Source organism: Trichosurus vulpecula, chromosome 7 (assembly GCF_011100635.1).
Source record: "Trichosurus vulpecula isolate mTriVul1 chromosome 7, mTriVul1.pri, whole genome shotgun sequence".
Classification (NCBI taxonomy): domain Eukaryota; kingdom Metazoa; phylum Chordata; class Mammalia; order Diprotodontia; family Phalangeridae; genus Trichosurus; species Trichosurus vulpecula.
The window spans coordinates 262,608,981-262,630,985 of record NC_050579.1 but is presented as its reverse complement, the minus strand read 5'-3'; the positions used below and the strand labels follow the sequence as shown (position 1 = coordinate 262,630,985).

The 22,005-nt window shown below is 41.0% G+C and overlaps 1 protein-coding gene across 2 annotated transcripts; it reads left to right on the top strand.

Moving 5' to 3' along the window:
• The first annotated feature begins 6,946 nt into the window (after window positions 1-6,946).
• On the top strand, window positions 6,947-12,271 carry TRIP6 (thyroid hormone receptor interactor 6). 2 transcript variants are annotated; one of them, XM_036767881.1, is made up of 9 exons: window positions 6,947-7,286; window positions 7,635-7,711; window positions 7,816-7,941; window positions 8,158-8,541; window positions 9,038-9,134; window positions 9,265-9,434; window positions 9,693-9,871; window positions 10,305-10,425; window positions 10,620-12,271. In XM_036767881.1, exons 1-9 carry the CDS (start codon window positions 7,181-7,183, stop codon window positions 10,749-10,751), a joined length of 1,392 nt encoding a protein of 463 aa, XP_036623776.1. In that variant the 5' UTR covers window positions 6,947-7,180; the 3' UTR covers window positions 10,752-12,271. The 2 variants fall into 2 exon arrangements, with proteins under 2 accessions (XP_036623776.1, XP_036623777.1); XM_036767882.1 differs by having other exon boundaries at window positions 7,120-7,286; window positions 7,638-7,711; window positions 10,620-11,973.
• Window positions 12,272-22,005: the final 9,734 nt, after the last annotated feature.

Genomic DNA, 22,005 nt, shown 5'->3' with positions numbered 1-22,005 from the left:
TTAGAACAAACAGTGGGAAGCCTCGTTCAAAAATTTAAAAATAACATTAGGCTGATTAGAAAACAATGACTCAAGACAGAAACATTAAAACATGATTAAAAAGGAAAAAAACAAAATCCACGAAATATGTAAGAAACTGTCTTGGAAAATAGTTCAAGGAGAAACAATTTAAAAATTCTCAGGCTGTCTGAAATTCATTACAAACAAAAAAGTCTGAATATTCTGTTTCAAGAAATGAAAAACGAAAACTGCCTAGAACTCTCAGAACAAGGGGCAAAGAGAATCCGCCGGTCACCTCCTGAAAGACACCCCAGAATAAAAATTCCCAGGAAGATCATAGCCCAAATCCAGAGCTTGCGGTTCAAAGGGAAAAAAATAGTGACCCAAAAGAGTTCAGGTACAAAGGAGTCATGGTAAGAATCACACAAGTCTTGGCAGCTGCCGCCGTAAAGAAGCTGGAATAGGATATTCCAAAAGGCAAAAAATAAAGGCTTAAACCCAGAATAACTTATCCGACAAAAACTAAGTATAATCCTGCCTGGGGTGGAGGAAAGGAAAGGGGGAGTGGACCTTTAATGGAATACAGAATTTCCAAAAATTCCTGATGAAAAAGCCAGACCTGATTAGACATTTTGAAATGGAATTGGAAGAGCCAACTCACGTAGATTTATTTAGTTGGAAGGGGATATGTGAGGTTGAATTGTTTGCATATTAATAGTGGGATAAGAAACAAGTTTTGTCTCAGAACCCTAATATCTTTTAAGGTCATGGAGAAAGGTAAACATAGCAAAGGGCTGGTGGGTGATTTGGTTCTTTTTTGTGGACAGGCTGTACTGGAGAAGAAAGGTGCAAAAAGGAGGGAAATGATATCATATGATAGAGTAACATAGGATATAGCGAAGAGTAATCATGGAAGAATTGGCGGGAGGAAATAGGCATTCCATGAGCCGAACAAAGGAAGATTCAACACAATTGCACATACCTACGTGGATATTTTGGCATAGTAATACAATAAATTCAAAAGGGAAAGAGTATGAAACGGTGAAAGGGGTTGGGGAGGGTAGAGTCCAAGAAGGGGGCCACAGTATGAAATGGAATGGTCACAAGCAAAGCATATTTGAACGTTGGAGAAAGGAGATTAAAAAGAAAGGAATAAAGAATGAGAATTTGGGATTGGGAGGAGGTTGGGAAGAAAAGACAGGAAATGGTATTGTTTGTTCTTGTTCACCCTTGGTTCTCAGAGAGGACCAATGATATCAGGAGGGTGATGTCTTGACTTGCAAGTTAATTGGATTTAAGTGAGACAGAGCTGTGCAAAGTCATCAGCCTTGCTCTCTCCTCCAGAGTCATTTCATTCAGAGTCCAGAGGCAAGACATAGGTCAGGACAACTGGCAGTGGCCCCAGATGCAGTGGGAGACGTTGGCCTTTTTAAGGTAAGGTCTTTCCCGGGTCTCAGTTTGTCTGAGGCAATACCTATTCCGGTATTTGTAGACCACGTGTCAGGCAACTCTCTTTTACCTACTTATAAAGAGGGGAATGGGAGCAAAGAGACAATAGGATGGAGAGAAGTACACAATGATTATAACTCTGAATGTGAATGGGATGAATTCACCCACAAAATGGAAGAAAATAGAAATGCATTAGAAAACAATTTGATATGTTTAGAAGAAACAATTAAAACATGAAGATTCATGGGTTAAAATGAGGTACTAGAGCAAAATTCATTATGCTTCAGCTGAATTGTAAAAAGCAGGGGTAGTGATTATAATTTCAGATAAGGCTCTAGTAAATATAGACAAGATAAAAAGATAAGCAGGGAAATTGTGTATCTATACAATTAGATAAGGAATATTGAAAGGAAAAGTTAATCTAATTGAAAGAGAGAAAAAAGCTTTTAACAGTGGGGAACCTTAATATGCCCCTTTTAGATTTAGATAAATTGGACCAAAAGATTTCTTAAAAAGCTAACTAAAACTTTAGAAAAATTAAGAGATGATAGAAATGATAGCCAGTGAGATGGAAATAGAAAAGAATTATATACTGCTTAGCTATACAATGCAACTTTATAAAAATTGGCAATGTATTGGGGCATTATGACTGCTCCAAAAAATATGGAAAAGCAATAATAATAAATTTACTAATCACAATGTAATAAAATTACAGTCAATAAGGGGCCTTTGGAATAATTAAAAATTAGAGACTAAATAACATTACATTACAGAACTTGTGGGCCAGTGAACAAATTATAGGAACAACAGAAAATCTCACAAAAGGAAATGACAATAATGTGACAACATATCAAAACTTATGGGATGCAGCTAAAACAGTTCTTAGGGGAAAATATATATTGCTAAACACTTCCACTGATAAAAATGAGAAAGAACAAATCAATGACTTGAGTATACAACTAAAAAAACTTTAACAGCAAAATAAAACCCCCCCAACAAAGCAACAAAATAGAAATTCTGAAAATTAAAAAAAAAGATTAATAAAAACGAAAGCAAATAGAGCATTAAATTAACAACAGAGTTTTTCAAGAAAAAAATTAATAAAATAGTTAGCAATTAAGATTTTTTAAAAGAGAGAAAGCCAAATTGTTCAACTCAAAAAAGGAAAAGAACTCAGCAATTGAAAAACTTAAGAAATTACTAGAAACTATTTTCCCAATTATATACTAAAAAAATTGATAAAGCTTCTAGGTGGGGTAGGGGAAAACTACAGAACCAGATGGATTTATAAGTACTTCTATCAAACATTCAGAGAACAATTAATTCTTCATTACAAAAACTTTATGCAATAATAATAATAAAAATAATAAAAACGAATCCTTCCGATATCTTTCTACGATACAAATATGGTTTTGACACCCAAACCAGGGAGAAATGAAGTAAAGAAAGAAAATTATAGGTCACTATTCCTAACGAACATTGAGGCAAAATGTTAAAGTTGCACAAAGTAGATTACAATGGCATATAAGAAAGATTATATCATATGAAAAAACTGGCTTTAAATGAGAGATGCAGTATTTGTTTCATATAAGAAAGAATAAAATAATATTAATTATGGTAATAATATAAATAATAAAAACTATATGATTCTATCAACAGATGGTGAAAAGGCTTTTGTCAAAATCCAGCACCAATTTCTATAAAAAACTCTAGGAAGCATAGGGGAAAAAAGGGTCTTTCTTTAATGGAGTAAATAATAGCTACCTAAATCTAAAAGCAAACATTGTAAGTAAAGAACAAAGAGGCCTTTCCAATAAGATGGAGTAAGGATGCTCATTATCACCACCACTATTTAATATAGTCCTAGAAATGCTAGCTGTACCAATAAGATCAGAAAGAGAAACTGAGAGAATGAGCATAGGCAGAGGAAACAAAATTGCTTTCTTGCTAATAATATGATGATTTACTTAGAGTACCCTAAAGAGTAAACCAATTTAAGCTCATTGAAACAATTCAGCAGTTGAAGGATATAAAATAAATCTATGTAAATCATCACTACTGATATGTTATCAACAAAACACAACAGAAAGTTCTTGAAAGAAAAATTTCATTGAAAATAACTACAAAAGCTATAAAATATTTGGGAGTGTATCTACCAAGATGAACCTGAATTCGACTATAACAGAAATAAAGATCTAACTGAAGAAACATTCATTGCTGGTGGGTAGGTCTAGCCAGTGAGTGGGATGGTGAAGACATCTCATAAAATCTAAATCTCAGCCTTTCTGTAAATTGAGTGGGATAAATAAAAGTAAGGACTTTTCAGCATGGCTCCGAGCTTCTGGTTGACGGCTAGGCCTAGGTTTCAAGTTGCTGGGAACCACCTGACCTGTGGGAGTCCCAGACTTAGAGCAGCCTGACCCCCCTCAGCAGGAGCCTCGCCAAATAAAGATAAAAGTGTTTTTAAGAGCTGGCATTGGCTAAATTAGCGTTTCCTTGTTTCTTGTACCTGGGGTAGATTTCCGAGTTTAGATTGTAAGCCTGAACTCCACCAATGAGAGTAAAGGTCAGTGGTGGGTGGGAGTTGTTTACGTTAGGGTATATAGCTGGGTTCTGCCCTCTGGGTGCCGCCTCTCCCTACAGATTGCCTATCTGTGCGGAGACCAGCCTTTCCTGGGGATCATAGTAAAATTTTTTTCTACTTTTTACATTGAGAAGCCTCTAAGTTTAATTTTGGGTGAAGCTGGGTGAAGTCCCACACACCAGTATAAGAAAAATGACAATATTACCTAAATTAATCTACTTATTCAGTGCTGTCATACTACCAGTCATACTACCAAAGGATCATTTTATAGAGATAGGGAAAAAAATTTTAAAAAGAAATCCATATGTAAGAACAAATAGTCAAGAATCTTAAAGGTAATAATGAAAAAAGCGTGAAGGAAGGGGATCTATCAGTACCAAATCTCAAACTTTACTACAAAGCAGTAATCTTTAAAATAATCTGGTCATGGTTAAAAAAGAGACCCGTCAGTTGAACTGATTAGGTACACAATATACAGAAGCAAACAAATGGTAGAATAGTTTATGAAAAACCCAAAGACTGTAGTTACCACAAACTACTAGGAAAACTGGGCAACAGTCTGGCAGAAATTAGGTTTGGACCAATACTTTACAATATATATCAAGATAAGCACTGAATGGATACAAGACCTAGCTATAAAAGGTAAACAAATTAGAGGATTGAGTAAGAAAGTATCTTTCATATCAATGGATGGGGAAGGTTTAAATCTTAATGATCACATAAGATAAAATGGACAATTTTGATTATTTGAAATTTTAAAAGTTTTTGCACAAATATAATGTGGTTAAAATTAAAAGGGAATTGGGTAAATAGGAAAAATATCTTTGCAGCAAATTTCTCTGATAAAGATCTCATATCCAGGATAATTAAGGAATTGATTCAAATTTATAAGAGCCATTTCCCTATTGATAGTCAAAAGATAAGAACAAGTTTTTGGGGTAGGAGAAATCCAAACTATGAATAACCATTTAACAAATGCTCTAAATCACTAATAATTAAAGAAGTGCAAATTAAAGCAGCCCCACCCATCAGGCTAGCACATATGACAAAAGAGGAAAATCACAAAGACTAGGGAGGGGAATTGTAGGGAAACAAGCACTAGTTTATACTTAAACAGAGCTGTGAATCGGTCCAGCCAGGTCTAGTGGTTAGGATTTGGTGCTCTCACAGAAGCCCCCTGGGTTCAGTTCCCAGTCAAAGAACCAAAATGTTGAGGTTTAGGGGTGCTGGGACCCCAACATAGCGAAACGGGGGCCCTGCCTGAATGAAAACAACTCAAGCCTTCTTTCAGCCAAAGAAAAACAAAGTTTGTTAAAGATCCACCCTATTGGGTAGTCTCTTAAGGAATCTGAGCATTTGAGACAAGCAGGCCAGATTGAATCTGAGCACCTTAATGAAAACAAGATGGATCTTATATACAGAAAGGCTGTGGGAGGGATCTAAGGTGGTCAAGTAGTCTGGGGTGACAGGAGGAGGGGTCCAGGGAGGATCCTGAGGAGGATTTTCAGGAGGATCTTGATGGGACTGAGGTGACTAGAGGTCAGACTCCAGAAACCAAGAGAATGGGATTTTTGAGGCTAGGTTAGGGGTAACAGAGATTTGGGCCTACTGTTAATGAAAGGCTTTATAGCCTCAGGCGAACGCCAGATCAAGTGGGAAGATTCTAGGAGAGTTCAAGGGGGCTCCCAGAGGCTATATCCCATCAGAATGATGCCCAAAAAGTTACAAAAGGGGTGCATGCCTGGAGCTATACTACCACTAGGCCTATATCTTAAATAGGTCAGAAAGAGGAAAGGGACGCGAATATTTGGAGTGGATCTTTTTGTGGTAGCCAAAAATTGGAAACTAAGAGGTTTTTCTCCTATGGGGAAAATAAATTATGGTATTTGACTGTAACAGAATATTATTGTTCCATAAGAAATGATGAATTTGACAATTTTCAGTGGAAACCTGGGATGACCTCTAGGAACACATGCAGAGTGAGGTGAGCGCAACTGGAAGAGCAATTTATACAATGCTGACGATATAAAGAGAAGACCCAAAGATTAAACACTCTGGTTCACCTCCTGCTGAATCTCAAACTGCACTACAAAGCAGTGATCGATAAAATAATTCAGTCATGCTTTAAAATGGGAGAGATCAAACAGTGGCGAACAGATTAGGTACGCAACACACAGGAGAAAATAAACACAGTAGCGTAGTTTATGAAAAACCCAAAGACCGGTGAACCAGCGGACTTTAAAAAGCAGAAACAAACATTTTCAGGAATGGCCAATCTGGGAATTTGCTTTGTATGTGTATGGAGACAGTTTTATTTTATTTTTTTTTTTGTTTAGTAGGGAAGGAATGGGAAGGGCAGATTACAAATGCATGTAGGCTTACATATATATGCGCATATGTGTGTGTGTGTATATGCATCTATATATGTATTTTTTTAAAGAAAGGAAGCAGAAAGTGGAGTGGGCTGGGGTGCTGCTGCTACTCCTTTTTCACTTGGCCTGGGGAAGCAAGGGAATGGAAGGGTGAAGCGTGGCGGGCTCTGTGACATGCAAGGTAGACCAGAGCTGGGGACGGGGGCCACTTGTGTTGGTGAATCCAAAGAAAAAGGTGTGGGGTTACTGAGCCTTCCAAGCCGTCCGACGCCTTTCTTTCTCGGTCTTCCTTTCTTCTTCAAATTCAGCCCCCGGCTCCGCAGGACCTCAGCCCCCTACCTAGATGCCTCTTCCCCTTCCGCCAGCCTCCATCCCCAGCTCCCCGTAAGCCGGGACAAAGTCGAGCTAGAGGAGGGGTCAGGATAGAAGGAAATGGTGGGGAAGTCGGTGAGGGGCCGGGGGCTGGGGAGAGGGGGAGAGGCGTGGAAAGCCCGGAGTCTTGGGCCACCACGTGATCCTCATCACTTAGGAATGCGGTGATGTCACTGGGGGCGTGGCTCTCCCCAAAATTGATGAAGAAAAAAGAGAAGGCAGAAAAAGTTTCTTCTCTCTCTGAGCCGGAGCCGGAGCCGGAGCCGGAGCCGGAGCCGGAGCCGGAGCCGGAATCGGGGTGGATTACAGAGGAGAAGGAGGCCACCTCCGTGGGCTCTGGAGGAACGCGACTGCCGAGTTCCCACCCGCTCCTCCACTCGTGGCGAGGATCTCCTTCCCTGCCATGTCTGGTCCCACCTGGCTCCCCCCGAAACAGCCGGAGCAGACCAGGCTCCCCCAGGGAAGGGCTGTCCTGAGGGGCGCTCCTGGCCCCTCAGTCCACGGAGCAGGTAACGAGCTTGTCCAGCCTAGGACCCGGGGAGTGGAGGATGTCTAACGAACGCCCCTTCAGCCCTCACTTCCCGTCTGGGTCCCCGGCTCCCTACTCTCCTAGCTATTCCTTCCCCCGTGCTGGAGACCCTAGTGCCCCACCCCCACCCCACCCGCAGCGCAGGTCTGGCTTTCTCCTGACACCTGGGCTGTGCAGAGACAGGAAGCCTCGGGGAGCGATGAATCGGTCCCGCACCACTCCTTCCCTTGTTCCTGGAACCCTGCTTTTCTCTTCCCCTTTCCTCCTCCTTCCTCTAACCAGCGCCCTAACCCCACTTCATGTTTAGTCAGTTCCTACCATTTCCCAGCAGAGCCAAATTATCAGGGCACCGGCCGACAAGAAGAACTGGCACCAGTGTTGGGGAGACCCTCCCAGAGCATACAGGTGGGACGTAGAGGGATTTCGAGATGGGGGCTTGATGTTTGGGCTCCCAGGAAAAGGGTGCAGAAATTTCCTTACTCCTTTGCCTCATTTCTTCTTGACCTCAGGGGCTTCGGCCGGACAGGGCAGCCTTACACCTGGGAAGTCTGGATGCAGAAATAGATTCACTGACCAGCATGTTGGCTGACCTGGATAGTAGCAGGGGCCATGTGCCATGTCGTCCAGACAGACAGGTGACTCCCTCCTAGAATACTCATCCTTTGCTTCTCCAATAACATACCCCTGGAGAACAGAAAGATCTTTCCCCCCATAACTTCTACAAGATGCCAAGTCCCCTAACCCTTTCCAGTCCAGGGCTCTTCGGTGGTGTCATAATATATGAGCATGGAAGAAGTGCAGGTTGACAAGGTAGATCCCACTCATCCCATGCTATCTTTATTTCTTTTTAGGCCTGTGAGCCCCTTCGGCCCCCTCCCTACCGCATGGGCCTCCTGAAACCAGGTGGAGGAGGGAGCACTCCACCAAGAGTCTCAGCCCCATCTTATGGGGGCCCTACCCCTGCCTCCTATACCACAGCCAGCACTCCAGTTGGCCCTGCCTTCCCGGTCCAGGTGAAGGTGGCTCAGCCTGTGAGGGGGTATGGTCAGTCCTGGCGGGGTGTCCCTCAGGCCTCTAGCCCACCCCCGGCTCCTTACCCTCCTTCCACTAATTGGGCTGAGTCTTGGGGAGGTTCCTATGAGGGGCATAGAGAGCTCAGGGCCAAAGAGGAGAGTGCTGGAGCCTCTGGCCCAAGAGGAGGAAGAAGAACAGGAGGAGGAGGATATATGCCCAAGGTGAGCCAGGGAGACTGTAATGCTTAGGTCATTGATGGGAAATGGGTGGGAGTGATTCTAGAGCAGGGGTGGCAAAAACCCTTTAAGGAAGGGTGGGTGGCTGGGAGAGAGGCACGAGGCCGCTCGAGGACTCAAGGTTGCCTGGGTTCTTCCCCTTTCCTTAGCTATTGTGTTAGAACATGAGAGAGACCCTGCAATGGGTTCTCCTGGAAGAACACCAGGTTTGGGGCTAAAGGACCCAAGTGTGAGCTCCAACTCTTAACACTTAATAAGTCATTACGCAAATCACTTCGCTCCAGCTTCCTCATCTTTACCGTGAAGATGATCATACTTGCCTTGTCCACTTTAGGAAATTCAAAAGTGCTCTTACGTGAACTGTTACTTATTATTATGTGGTTCTCTGCAACGCACGGCTCCTTCTTCTTGGGGATTTGGGGGCGGGACAAGGGACAGAGGGGACTGATTCTCATTCTTGTTCCCTCTTCCCATGCCCCAGCCTGCCCCCAGCAGGGCCCCCCCTGAGGAAGAACTGGAGAGACTAACCAAGAAGCTGGTACATGACATGAACCATCCACCCAGTGGGGAATACTTCGGTGAGCCAGGGGTCTGAACATCTGCATTTTTTGAGGGGCGTGCAGGGATGTTCTGGTACTCTGTAGACTAAAACTGCCCCTCTCTTCTCCCTTCCCTCGGCCCCCTCCACACCCCCGCCTTGCTCCTTAGGCCGATGCGGGGGCTGTGGGGAGGATGTGGTAGGGGATGGTGCTGGAGTTCTTGCCCTCGACCGCGTCTTCCATGTTGGCTGCTTTGTCTGCTCCACGTGCCGGGCTCAGCTCCGGGGCCAGCACTTCTATGCGGTGGAAAGGAAGGCATATTGTGAAGGCTGCTATGTGGTAAGTGACAGGAAGCCAGGGTTTAGAATGAAGGAAGATTTGGGATCAGAAAGAATTGCCAAGCTAGGGAAGTAGATAACTTAGTCTGTGGGGGGAGCTAGGTCTGAGTGTGGTCTTTTTCAGGTACATATCTTCAGGTTTTCCTTAGAGGGTTTGAGACTTGGTTGAGTGCCAAGGTGATGGGAGGCTGGGAGTCCAGATGCTTGGGTTCTGGCAGGGAGTTTGACTGGAAAGTTGACTGTGGGGCTTCCTCAACAGGCTACCCTGGAGAAGTGCTCCATGTGCTCTCAGCCTATCTTGGACCGGATTCTGCGTGCCATGGGGAAGGCTTATCACCCTGGCTGCTTTACTTGTGTTGTGTGTCACCAAGGCCTTGATGGCATTCCTTTCACAGTGGATGCCACCAGCCAGATCCACTGTATTGAAGACTTCCACAGGTCCTGATGGTCCCCCCCACCTCAGCCTTTCCTTCTCTATGGTCTCAACAACTCCATTCCCATACCTATGTCAGTTCCCCCAAATCTTTGCCCTATTCATGTGGATCATAGAAATCATATAGTGTCAGAAGAAACTTGAGGCCACCTGGTTTAATCCTTCATTTTTACAAATGGGCAGACTGAAGCCCATAGAGGTAGGGTGATGTGGCTAATACCACAGACAAGAAAGTGGGAGAACTCGGTTTTGAACCCAGGTCAGTTGACTTTAAGTCAGCTTGTGTACCACTCTGCCGCTGGGCTCATCTTTCTTCTGTTTCTCCCAGACCCATGCTGTTTTCCTGGGATTTACCCCCTCCATCCTCTGCTCTACTTCCCTGTGTCTCTTTTATCTTCTTCTCCCCTGTCTCAACACCCTTCTCCACTCTCCTCTCAGGAAATTTGCTCCTCGATGCTCTGTGTGTGGTGGTGCCATCATGCCTGAACCTGGGCAGGAGGAGACTGTGAGGATTGTTGCCCTTGATCGAAGCTTCCACATTGGTTGCTACAAATGCGAGGTCAGGGGGCCTAGTCTGGGCTGGAGGGTTAGGGGTTGGGGGAGAGGTGGAGGGTGGTGAGTTTAGGGAAGGAAGTAGAGGAAATAGCTGGAGGCAGTGTGGGGGTCCTGGGAGCAGGGGAAGCAGAGAACTGATGGCAAGGCCTTGTCTTCCTGTCCTTTCTTCCTCCCTTTCTCTTCCCTCATGCCCTCCAGGAATGTGGACTGTTGCTATCATCAGAGGGAGAATGTCAGGGCTGCTACCCCTTGGATGGTCATATCCTGTGCAAGACCTGTAGTGCTTGGCGAATCCAGGAGCTCTCGGCCACTGTCACCACCGACTGCTGAGATTCTCCACAATCGTGACCTGTCAGCATGTGCTCCTAACATCCCCCTACCCATCTTGTTCCCATTTACAATTAGATGCTAAGTCCCATGCCCCTCACTCCCAATCTTTACCATGTAACTGCTGAGCCCCAGAGCTACTTCCCCTGCCTGTGAGGGGAACAGGAATTGCTGGACTAAGGAGCTGTTATCATACAGGGATGGGAATGGAGAAAGGTGCGGAGGAGTTTGGGTTGAGGCTGGTGGTGTAGTGGCTTGGGCTATACAGGGAAACAGTCAAAGGACTAAATGCTTGAGTTTCCAAGATTATTGGACACTTGGGTTCTAGGAGGAAGTAGAACTGGAAAACTGACCCTGAGATTGTCCTGTTTTGGGAAGAATGCTACCCTAGAGGGAAGTGTTTCGTGTACTCCAAGATCATCTGATCTTTTGGGCCATGGAAAAGGCCTGCCTTCTTGGCTATTCATTATGCAACAGAGGGCCTGGCAGCAGAAAGGAATAGGGAAAGCCACAATGACTTCACTTAATCATAGACTCCCAGAGTTAGAAGGGAATTCAGAGGACATCTAGTCCAACCTTTACCTCAGTCATCAGGGGCCACAAGCATTTGTTAAGTACCTACTATATGCTAGACATTGTGGTAAGCATTAGGGGGAACAATATAAAAACGACATACGCAAACTACATACAGGTTAAGTTTGAGATAACCAACAGAGGAAAGGCACTAGTATTAATCGGGGATAAGTAAAGGCTTCTTGTCGAAAGTGGGATACCTGAGACTTCAGGGAAGCCAGGAAGTGGCAGTGAGGAGGGAGAGTCTTGCAGGCATGGGGAATGGCCTGTGAACATGCACCGAGCAGGGAAATGAAGTGCTTTGTGCAAGAAAGAGGAGCAAAGAGGCCAGTGTCACTTGGGGTAAGGTAGAAGAAGATTGAAAGGTAGAAGGCTAGGTTGTGAAGGGCTTCGCCAGAGGATTTTGAATTTGATTCTGAGGGTGATAGGGAGCCACTGGAGTTTATTGAGCAGAGGAGTGACATAGTTGAACCTGTGCTTTAAGTTGGTCATTTTGACAGTTGACAGGAGGGTGGTTTGGAGTAGAGAGAGCCTTAAGGTGGAGACCAACCAGAAGACTATTGTAATAGTCTTGAACAAAAAAACTTCTCTGTAGCATCACTAAGAGTAGTGCCTAGCATATAGTAGGCATTTAATAAATGTTTTTTGTTTGACTGATGCCTGAAGAGAGGCCATCCAGCCTTTGCTTGAAGACCTCCAGTGAAGGAGGAAACCACTATCTCTCATAACCAGCCCTCTTGGAGACCTTGAGTTGTTAGGAATATTTTCCTTATATCAGGTACAATTTGCCTCTTTTGGGGCTACCATTCTTTGTTCCTAGTTCTACTCTCCAAGACCAAGCAGAATAATTTGGAAAGAATACTGAATTGGGAGTCTGAGGACCAGGGTTTGAATTCTACTTTTACCACTTTGTGACCTTGAGCAAATAAATCACTTGAAGATGGCCTTCGAGATCCCTTGTAAATCTACTATCCTGAGGCTAAAGAAGGCAATCATTGCTCTGTCTTCTCTTCTTTGGCTAAATCAAGTCCTTATATGGTAGGATCATGAGACCCCCCCCCATTCCCCTTCCCCACCCTGACATACTCTCTTTGACACCTAACTTCTCCAAGTTGCCCTGAGTGGTACATTCCCAATAGCTTTACTGAACACCTTAAGCCCCTTCTTCTAGTTTACTTTTGCCTCCTGAGAGAGGAAGAGATTCCCTACACTCAAAATGGGGGTTATTTTAATCATGGGGGAAATCAAGGGTTTCCCGCTAGTTGGGGCCAATGTTCCCTTCTTTTCCTCACAGCCATTCCCCTCCTCCCCCAGGATATATGGATCTTCTACATCAAGATGCTGGCAAGGATAAGTTTGTAACTGCCTAATTCATAATTTTATGAGTAAGGCAGAAATTTGGATAACCTTTTAGAAAGAGTTGAGAGATGTGGCCTTGGAGGTGCAGGTAGATAAAGGGAGATTTGGTGGGACCAATAAAACAATTTTGTGATTGAGATGATGGTTCCGTGGTAGCACAAAATGGTGGTGGGAAGGTGAGATAGAATAGTTGTGGTATGCCCCCCACTACCCTCATCTCCAATTGCCAGGCAGCCCCACCTTTCTTCCTTCAATAGGGGAAATCTTGGCCAGACACCACAGCCAATATTTAAGATTGAGGCAGGATGGTGTAAAACTCCACCCTGCTCCGACCCCCCCCCCCCACCCAAGTATCTTCTGCTAGGTGTGGGGAACAATTCTAACTCCACTACATTGGGGTGGGAGTATCTCCAAAGAAATTAAATCCTGGAGAGAAGCACTGAAGGGAAGGGGGATCATGACCACAAATTCTGTGAGAAAAAAGCATATATTGGATTTCCAATAAAACTTGTTGCTTGGAGAGGGTGGGGGTGAGGGGTTGGTGACCCTACTTCATGAAGAAGGGAAGATCAACTGAGAGAGGGGACCTTTACAAAAAAGTGCCCAAGAGGTAAAGTTTAGGATATTCTGAGGGAGTGCACATGAGAAGGGAAACCTTGGCTGAAGAGTTCTAGGCTTCCTCCATTCCAGCTGGATTTCCAAGACTGTGCTCTCCCTTACCCCCATTTATGGTGGTGATTAGAGTCTCTACTCCATTTTTTATTCATACTCCTACCTAACCTTAGGGAAACCAAATTACTTGATTGTAAGGAGTGAGACCCAGCCTTGGTCTCTGAGCAGGAAGTTTGCATGGGAGAGCTTTTCCATTTCTCTCCCACGTAAAGGAGTCACTTGAAGAAGTAAGGAAGGAATTTTTGAAAACCTAGAATTCGTTAATTCTATAAGCTTCTGCCTGCTAATGGATAGCAGACTTGTCTTTGCCGTAAGGGAAGCCCCTCATGACCCTTTGTCAATGCCGGCTGTCGTTTAAACTGATCAATTCTCTGGCCCAGGAGAAGAAACTGAATACTTATTTCCAGTGGCCACTTTCTGCAAGCTCTGCTAACATCATTCATCTACTCCTTTGAAATTCATACCATTCTCTTGGAGAGAGGAACAAAACCCTCCTGTGAGAGTCCTTGGTTGTTTGTTTTTGTTTTTACAGGATTAACTCTGTCTTTTAAAAAAAATTTAAGGTCCACATTCTCACCCTTCCACATTCTCTTCCTCCTCCTCTCAATTAAGAAAGCAAGAACAAAATTCATTATAAACATGTATAAACAAATTACAGCATTAGCCATGTATGTGTATATACACACCCATACATATATATGGTATATGTATATACACATATATGTGTATGTATATGTGTGTATACACACACACATATGTATGTATAAATATTATATATATACCTCAATCTGTATTCTTGAGTCCATGACCTCTCTCTGAAGGTGAGTAGCATATTTCATAATGAGTCCTTTGGAACTGTAGTTTGCCATTGTGTTGATCAGAGTTCCTAAGTCTTTCAAAATTGTCTTTACGATATTATTGTTAATGTATGAATCGCTCTGGTTCTGTTCAGTTCATTTTGCATCAGTACAAACAAGTCTTCCCAGATTTCTTTGAAATCATCCTTTTATTATTTCTTGTAGCACAATAACGTTCTATTACATTCATACAGCACAACTGAAGGACATCACTCATTTTCCGATTCTTTGCCACCATAAAAAGAGCTGCTATAAATATTTTTGTACATGTAGGTGCTTTTTCTCTTTGATCTAAACCAACCATTGGAAGTTTCCAGTATAGTGTCAGTCGCATTCATTCATGCTAAGACCCTATAGTCCTCTCAAGTTGATTAAAGAACTTATATATAACTCTTTTATACTGAATGGTCTATAATCTCAGGTTTATTCAGAGCCCATAAACTCCAGTGGCTCCCTATTAGCTCCAATATCAAGTATAAAATCCTCTGCTTTGCATTCAAAGTCCTTCATAACCTGGCCTTCCTCCCATCTTTCCAATCTTATCAGACAATAAAGAGATAATTTAAATAAGCGAATAACTCCCACTGGAAAACTATAAGCGTAATATACGATATTACAAAAACAATAAAAATCACATGATTATATCAACAGAAAATCTTTCTGAGATTGGGTAATGGGGTTATTTTGATTCTCTTGTTCTGATAATCTGAGTTTTAATTTTTGTGAATGTTCATCCATTTAATGTAAATTACTATTTTTGCTAGCATATAATTGAGCAAAATAGTTAAATGTCAAATTGTTAGAAAATTTTCTAACATTTTTAACATTCTAAGCATTTCTAACAATTTTACATTTTCCTCTTGATTTTGGTAATTTGATTTTCCTTTTTTTTTTTATCAGATTAGATAATGGTTCTATTTCATTGTGGTTTTTTTTTTCTTCAAAAAATCAACTCCTGGTCTGTTTGTTTGCCATTTCAGTAGTTTTTATTAAAAATGTATTTCTCTTTTGATTTTCTGAATTTTTACTTTGTGTTTTAATTAGGTTTAAAATTTCATTGATTTTCTAGTTATTTTAGTTGCAAACTCAAATAATCGATCTGTTAATTCTCTTTTTTTTAAATGAATGAATTTAAACATATAATTTTTCCCCTAAGGACTATTTTGGCTTCATTCCAAAAGTTGCTGAATGTTGTCTCATTGTTGTCATTTTCTTAACGAAATTACCTATTGTTTCTATGATTTGTTATTTGACCCATTGATTCTTTATAATTAAATTATTTGGTTTTCATTTAAGTTTGAGTTTTTTTTTCTTCAAAGGCCCTTTGTCAATCATATTTTTGTTGCATCGTGGTCACTACACGATTTTTTAAAAAAAATTTCCACTTTCTGCATTTGTTTATGAGGTTTTTGCAATGTAACTCATTGTCAATTTTTGTAAATGTGCCTTGTATAACTAAAAATATATGCATAATGCTTTCTGATCATGTTCTGTAATTGCCAGATCTATCCTCTCTAAGTATTCTACAATTCTATTTGGATCCTAAATTAAAAAAAAATTCTTTTTTATTAGATTTGTCTAGGTCTCAAAGGAGCAGACTGGGGGAATCCTTACCTATTATAGTTTTGCTGTGCAATTCTCCCTGGTAATTCAATTCAATATTTGGATGCTATACCATTTGGTACATAGTTCTATTAAGTGGGGACTGGATCTATGATTTAATTGGTCCCTCCACTGAATGAGGAAGCTCTCCTTTGCTGATTCAGGTCACCTCTGTCACCTATAGTCTTAGAGAGTTGTTTAGATCACTGAGAGGTTATATGACTTGACTGGCATCACAAAGTCATTGTTTCCAGGGCAGGACTTGAATCTAGTTCTTCCCAGATTCAAGGCTGGCTTCCTAGCTACCAGGCCACACTGATTCATGTTTGCATTTTAAAGTTTTAGCTCAGCTCTGGTCTTGTCCTCCAGAATGCTTAAAAGTCCTCTATTCCATTAGAGATCCATTTTTTTTAAACTTGTAGGATTAGTCTTAGTTTTGCAGAGTAAGGTATTTTTGTTTTTTAACATCCCTTCTCAGGGTACTCCCCCAATTTGTGCTTATACTTGTGGGTTGGGTGTCCAGAAAGTGACTAGGGGTAAACCATTGGCTTTCTGTACATACTGTGGCTTGTAAACCTCTACTGTCTTGTTTCCCCTTAAGTCAGCCAATTTATTTAATTAGCTTTTAACAAAGGCATTTACCAAGATTTCCTAAAGCCATTAACTAGTAAGAACAGTTGGTACAAAATATTACCCCTCCTCCCAACTCTGCAAACTTGGAATTCATTCACTCTACCATGAATACAGTTAGTGTCCATGGAAAGAATGGTTTCCAACTCACATGTGTAATACACATGTGGCAAAAGGTAATCCACAAATCCTGGCACTGCATAACCTGCAAGTACTTTCTCTCTTTATAACAGTGGAGTCCCCACACAGTTCCCCTTAGGTGCAGTGCCTTAATTGGGTGGGCAATTCAGCTGGACCCCCCCCCCCCAATCTGCTCCTTTGTTGAATCCATAATATTACTCTGCTGTGAGGGGCCATGGTCCTTGAAGATGCTTCTTCCCTTGGGTGACTGTATCTATGTCTGTCCTCAGGTGTGTGTCTTTGCTTCTGGCTGGATACATTGTCCAGTAACTCTGACAACATAGCCAGTGGACTGGGGTGATGGTAGTGACAAGGAAAGACCATCTCTTCCTGTCTCCTTGCTGCCCTCTGTTTTAGGTGCAAAAGTCTCCTTTCTATAACTGCTGCCAAATCCCAAACTAGATTCTTACTGCTTTGGTTACTGAAATTCATCCAACTACTGTCTTTAAAACCCTCCTGAGGTTTAAACTAGCTTTGTTCAGTCAATACCTCCTTCCCATTTTTAACCCAAGCAATCCTTTATAAAGGGATCATAGGTTATTGTCATATCTTGTTTACATGTTAAAACCTCATCATGTGTGGGCTCAGGGAAAGGGGATGGAAATCACATTCTTTACCTCTTAAGCACTTACTTTTTGCTTATTGCAAAGATTCAAGATTTTCTCTTCTTTAAGTGTTTGCTGCCAAGTTTTGTGTGATCCTAACTATAGCCCTTGGTATTTGAGGACTCAAGACATGAAGGAAGGAAAGAAGGAAGGAAGGAAGGGAGGAAGGAAGCATTTATTAAATGCACCAATGCTAAGCACTTTACAAATATGATCTCATTTGTTCCTCACAACATGTCCAGGAACACGTAGCTTCTACATGTCTGAGGCAGGATTTGAACTTGGGTCTTCCTGATTCCACGCCCAGAACTATAATCCACTGTGCCACTTAGTTCCCTTGCACAAAGCCTTTGCAACACCATAGAAGTGAAAGCAGTTTCCAGTTATCCATGGAAATCATCAATATATGATACTTGGGGTACAGACCTCTTTTCTACTGTAACTATTTGGATCTCATGAAAATCCAAAGTTTCATACCAGGAGATATTTGCACCAAATCTAGCATAGACCTAGCAGAAGATTTGGGTCTACCAGGATATCCCAACCATGGGTATCCTTTCAGCTTATATTAGGGGATCTGGGCATGAACCCAGCACTAATCATGGTTATATTCTTGCATGAGATAATTTGCCAAAGGAATTGGGACGCAAGGTTGCCCCCAGTGCATATCATCGTGCATTTTCATAAGCAGTTCACCAGATCAGTGCATGGGATGAGAAATAAGCCTCCATTGGCCAGTTGCCTATTACACATAGTTGCTTCAAGTATCACATAGGAATTTCCCAATGTCCCAGATACAGCATCAGGCATATAGGCCCAGGGGAGGGTACAGAATCCCTTTGTTGGTAATTAAACATATGAAAATATTTAAAATTCATCGCCATCAGAGTTCGAAAATCCAAATTTAAAAAGATCATATCTGGCTCACTTTTGAATCATAAATTACCTTTTTATCTTCAATACAAGTTGCAAAAAAACAGAAAGAATTTTTATATGTTATTTTTCCAGTTTTACTCTCCTCCCATGATTGGCCAGGTTAAAAAGTAGAAAAAAATATGGTCAATGTTTAATCAGATAACTTAGGGAAGTTTAATTACTGAAAAATCTTTTTAAAAGTTTAAATTTTAAAATCATTCCAATTTAATTAGTAGCTGTTTTCCTTTTGTACTGAGGAAGTCTCGGTCTCCTCATTCCCTCAAATAACCAGGATTCACTCAAAATAAATAAATAAAAATAAAACCTCACAAGTAAAACATTAAATCTAACTCAGATATGTTTGATTCTGTCCTTCAGAGGGAGTAGGCAGAAGTAATGTTATCTTCTGTTTGTTTCAGCATTCCACTATTGACCTTGGCCCTCTCTAAGTAGGAATTTTTTGAGCTGTTCCTATTGCAAAAAGATATAGCTTTGTTTTAAATGGACTCTGAAAGATTATTTTTCTATGCAACTTTTAGGTTAATCCTTTCTCCCTACTAAACTAAGACTAAGCTAAGCTTTGCTCTGGGGAGCCTTGCTTTTTTTTGGATTTTTTTTTAGTAGTTACGAATCTCACCCTCACAGAGACATTATGGTGGCCTTTTAGAATTATGACCAAGTTTGAAGAGATACTTTTGGGAAAGCAGACTTTTCATTTTTATTTTTTAGAGCCATATGTTTGGAAGGAGTAGAACTTACTTCTTTCTTTTGTTTTGTTTTCCTTCCTTCCTTCCTTCCTTCCTTCCTTCCTTCCTTCCTTCCTTCCTTCCTTCCTTCCTTCCGTGCTTCCTTCCTTCCTTCCTTCCTTCCTGCAGGTTGCTTGTTGTAAAAATGCACTGCTGTTGCTGTAACAACCTCAGCAACAAAGTGTGATTCTCACACTCTCATAGTATTCCAAACATCCTGAAAGATAGTCTTTTGGATGCCGGTGATTAAGTTTTGTAAAAGAACTGGTTGAATTGAATTGTCTGGGTTTGGGATGCCAGAATGTGTCTCAAAAAACCTCTAATAATCTGCTAAAATGTGTCTGAACAGAAAAGTATAAGCCAAGCCCTTACTATGTACCAAGCACTGTGTTAAGTGCTAGGAATACAAACAGAAAAATTGGGATAGTCCTTGCTCTCATGAAGCTCACGGTATAATTGAGGCATGCAACATATAAAAGAAAATTCTGCTGCAGAGGAAATGGAAAGGCCTAGAAGTTGTTTAAGTGTGCAAAGGCCAGGCAGATGGCAAGGGCCAGGAGTCTATAGATTACAATAGCTATGATAATCAAGAGGGTGTTCATCATACTTCTGTTTACAGGCTACCCTCTGTCAAATCAATGCAAGGATAGCATGCTCATAGGACTGCATCAAGGAGATACTGGCATACTTCAGGAGGTTCTAATCAGTGTGGGGTGTAGGATTTAGTTAATTTGCAGTTATATAGAAGACTGATCATTGTTCCTGGGGCAACAAGTCTGACAGAGGCTGATTTATATCTACCTAAGTGGTTTGATGTACTGCAAAATGTATTTGAGAGTGTAGGAAAGAAATAAGACCAGGTTATGTATTTTCTTTTTTAAAAAATAATATTTTGTTTTTTCCAATTACATGTAAAGGCAATTTTCTTTCTTTTTTGGGGGGGGCAGGGCAATTGGGGTAAGTGTCTTGCCCAAGGTCACATAGCTAGTAAGTGTGTCAAGTGTCTGAGGCCGGATTTGAACTCAGGCCCTCCTGACTCCAGGGCCAGTGCTCTACTCACTGTACCACCTAGCTGCCCCTGTAAAGGCAATTTTAAACATTCATGTTGGGCAAGATGTTGAGTTCCAATTTTTTCTTCCTCTCTCCCCTTTCCTCTCCCCAAGATGCCAAGCAATCTGATATAGTTTGTACATATGCAATCATGTAAAACATATTTCCACATTAGTCATGTTATGAAAGAAGCATCAAAACAAAAGGGGAAAGCCACGGGAAAGAAAAAACAAACAAAAAAAGAAAATAGTATGCTTTGATCTGCATTCAGACTCCATCAGTTAAAGATGTGGATATGGATAGCCTTTTCCATCATGAAGCTTTTAGAATTGTCTTGGATCATTGTATTGCTGAGAAGAGCTAAGTCAATCATAGTGGATTATTGCACAATGTTAGTGTTACTGTGTACAATGTTCTCCTGGTTCTTCTCACTTCACTCAGCATCAGTTCAGGTAAGTCTTTCCAGCTTTTTCTGAAATCCACCTGCTAATCATTTCTTATAGAACAATAGAATTTCATTATGTCCATATATGACAATTTGTTCAGCCATTCCCTAGTTGATGGGGATCCCCTCAATTTCCAATTTTTTGCCACCACTAAAAGAGCTGCTTTATTATACATTTATGTTCTTTTCCCTTTTTTATGATCTCTTTAGGATACAGAACTAACAGTGGTATTGCTGGATCAAAAGGTATGCATAGTTTGATTGCCCTTAGGGTATAGTTCCAAATTGCTCTCCAGAATGGTTGGATCAGTCCACAATTGCAAAACAACAATGTATTAGTGTTCCAATTTTCCCACATCTTCTCCAAAATTTATCATTTTCCTTTTCTGTCATATTAGCCAATCTGATAGGTGTGAGATGGTACCTCAGAGTGGTTTTAATTTGCATTTCTCTAATCAAAAGTGATTTAAAGCACTTTCTCATAAGCCTATAGATAACCTTGATTTCTTCATCTGAAAACTGCCTGTTCATATCCTTCGACCACTTATCAGTTGGGGAATCACTTGTATTCTTATAAATTTGACTCAGTTCTATTTGAGAAATTAGGCCTTTATAGAGATACTTGCTGTAAAAATTGTTTCCAGCTTTTTGCTTTCTTTCTAATCTTGGTTACGTTGGTTCCATTTCTATTTGTGCAAAAACATTTTTATTTCATCAAATGAAATTTCATCAAACTTCTTCAGCTTCATCAAATTATCCATTTTACTTTTCTAATGCTATCTATCTCTTGTTTGGTCATAAATTCTTCCCTTCTCCATAGATATGATAGATAAATGATTTCTTGCTCTCTTAATTTACTTACATTATCACCCTTTATCTCTAAATCATGTACCCATTTTGACTTTATCTTGGTATATGGTATGTGAGATGTTTGTCTATACTATATATGTTTCTGCCATACTGTTTTCCAGTTTTCCCAGCAGTTTTTTCAAATAGTGAGTTCTTATCCAAGAAGCTAGGGCCTTCGGGTTTATCAAACAGTAGATTACTATAATCATTAACTACTGTGTCTTGTATAATCTATTCCACCACTCTATTTCTTAGCCAATACCAAATAGTTTTGATGATTGCTGCTTTATAACATAGCTTGAGATCAGGTATGGCTAGGTCACCTTCCTTTGCATTTTTTTTCATTAATTCCCTTGATATTCTTGACCAATGAATTTTGTTGTTATTTTTTCTAGCTCCATAAAATGGGTTTTTGGTAGTTTTATTAGTATGACACTGAATAAGTAAATTAATTTACGTAGAATTGTCATCTTTTTTTGTATTGGCTTGGCTTACCTGTGAGCAATTGATATTTTTCCAGTTGTTTAGATCTGACTTTATTTGTGTGAAGTGTTTTGTAATTGTGTTTATATAATTCCTGGGTTTGTCTTGGCAGATAGACTCCTGAGTATTTTATATTGTCTACAGTTATTTTAAATATAATTTTTCTTTCTATCTCTTGCCACTGGACTTTGTTGGTAATATATAGAAATGTTGATGATTTGTGTGGGTTTATTTTACATCCTCCCCCTTTGCTAAAGTTGATAATTATTTCAAGTAGTTTTTTAGTTGATT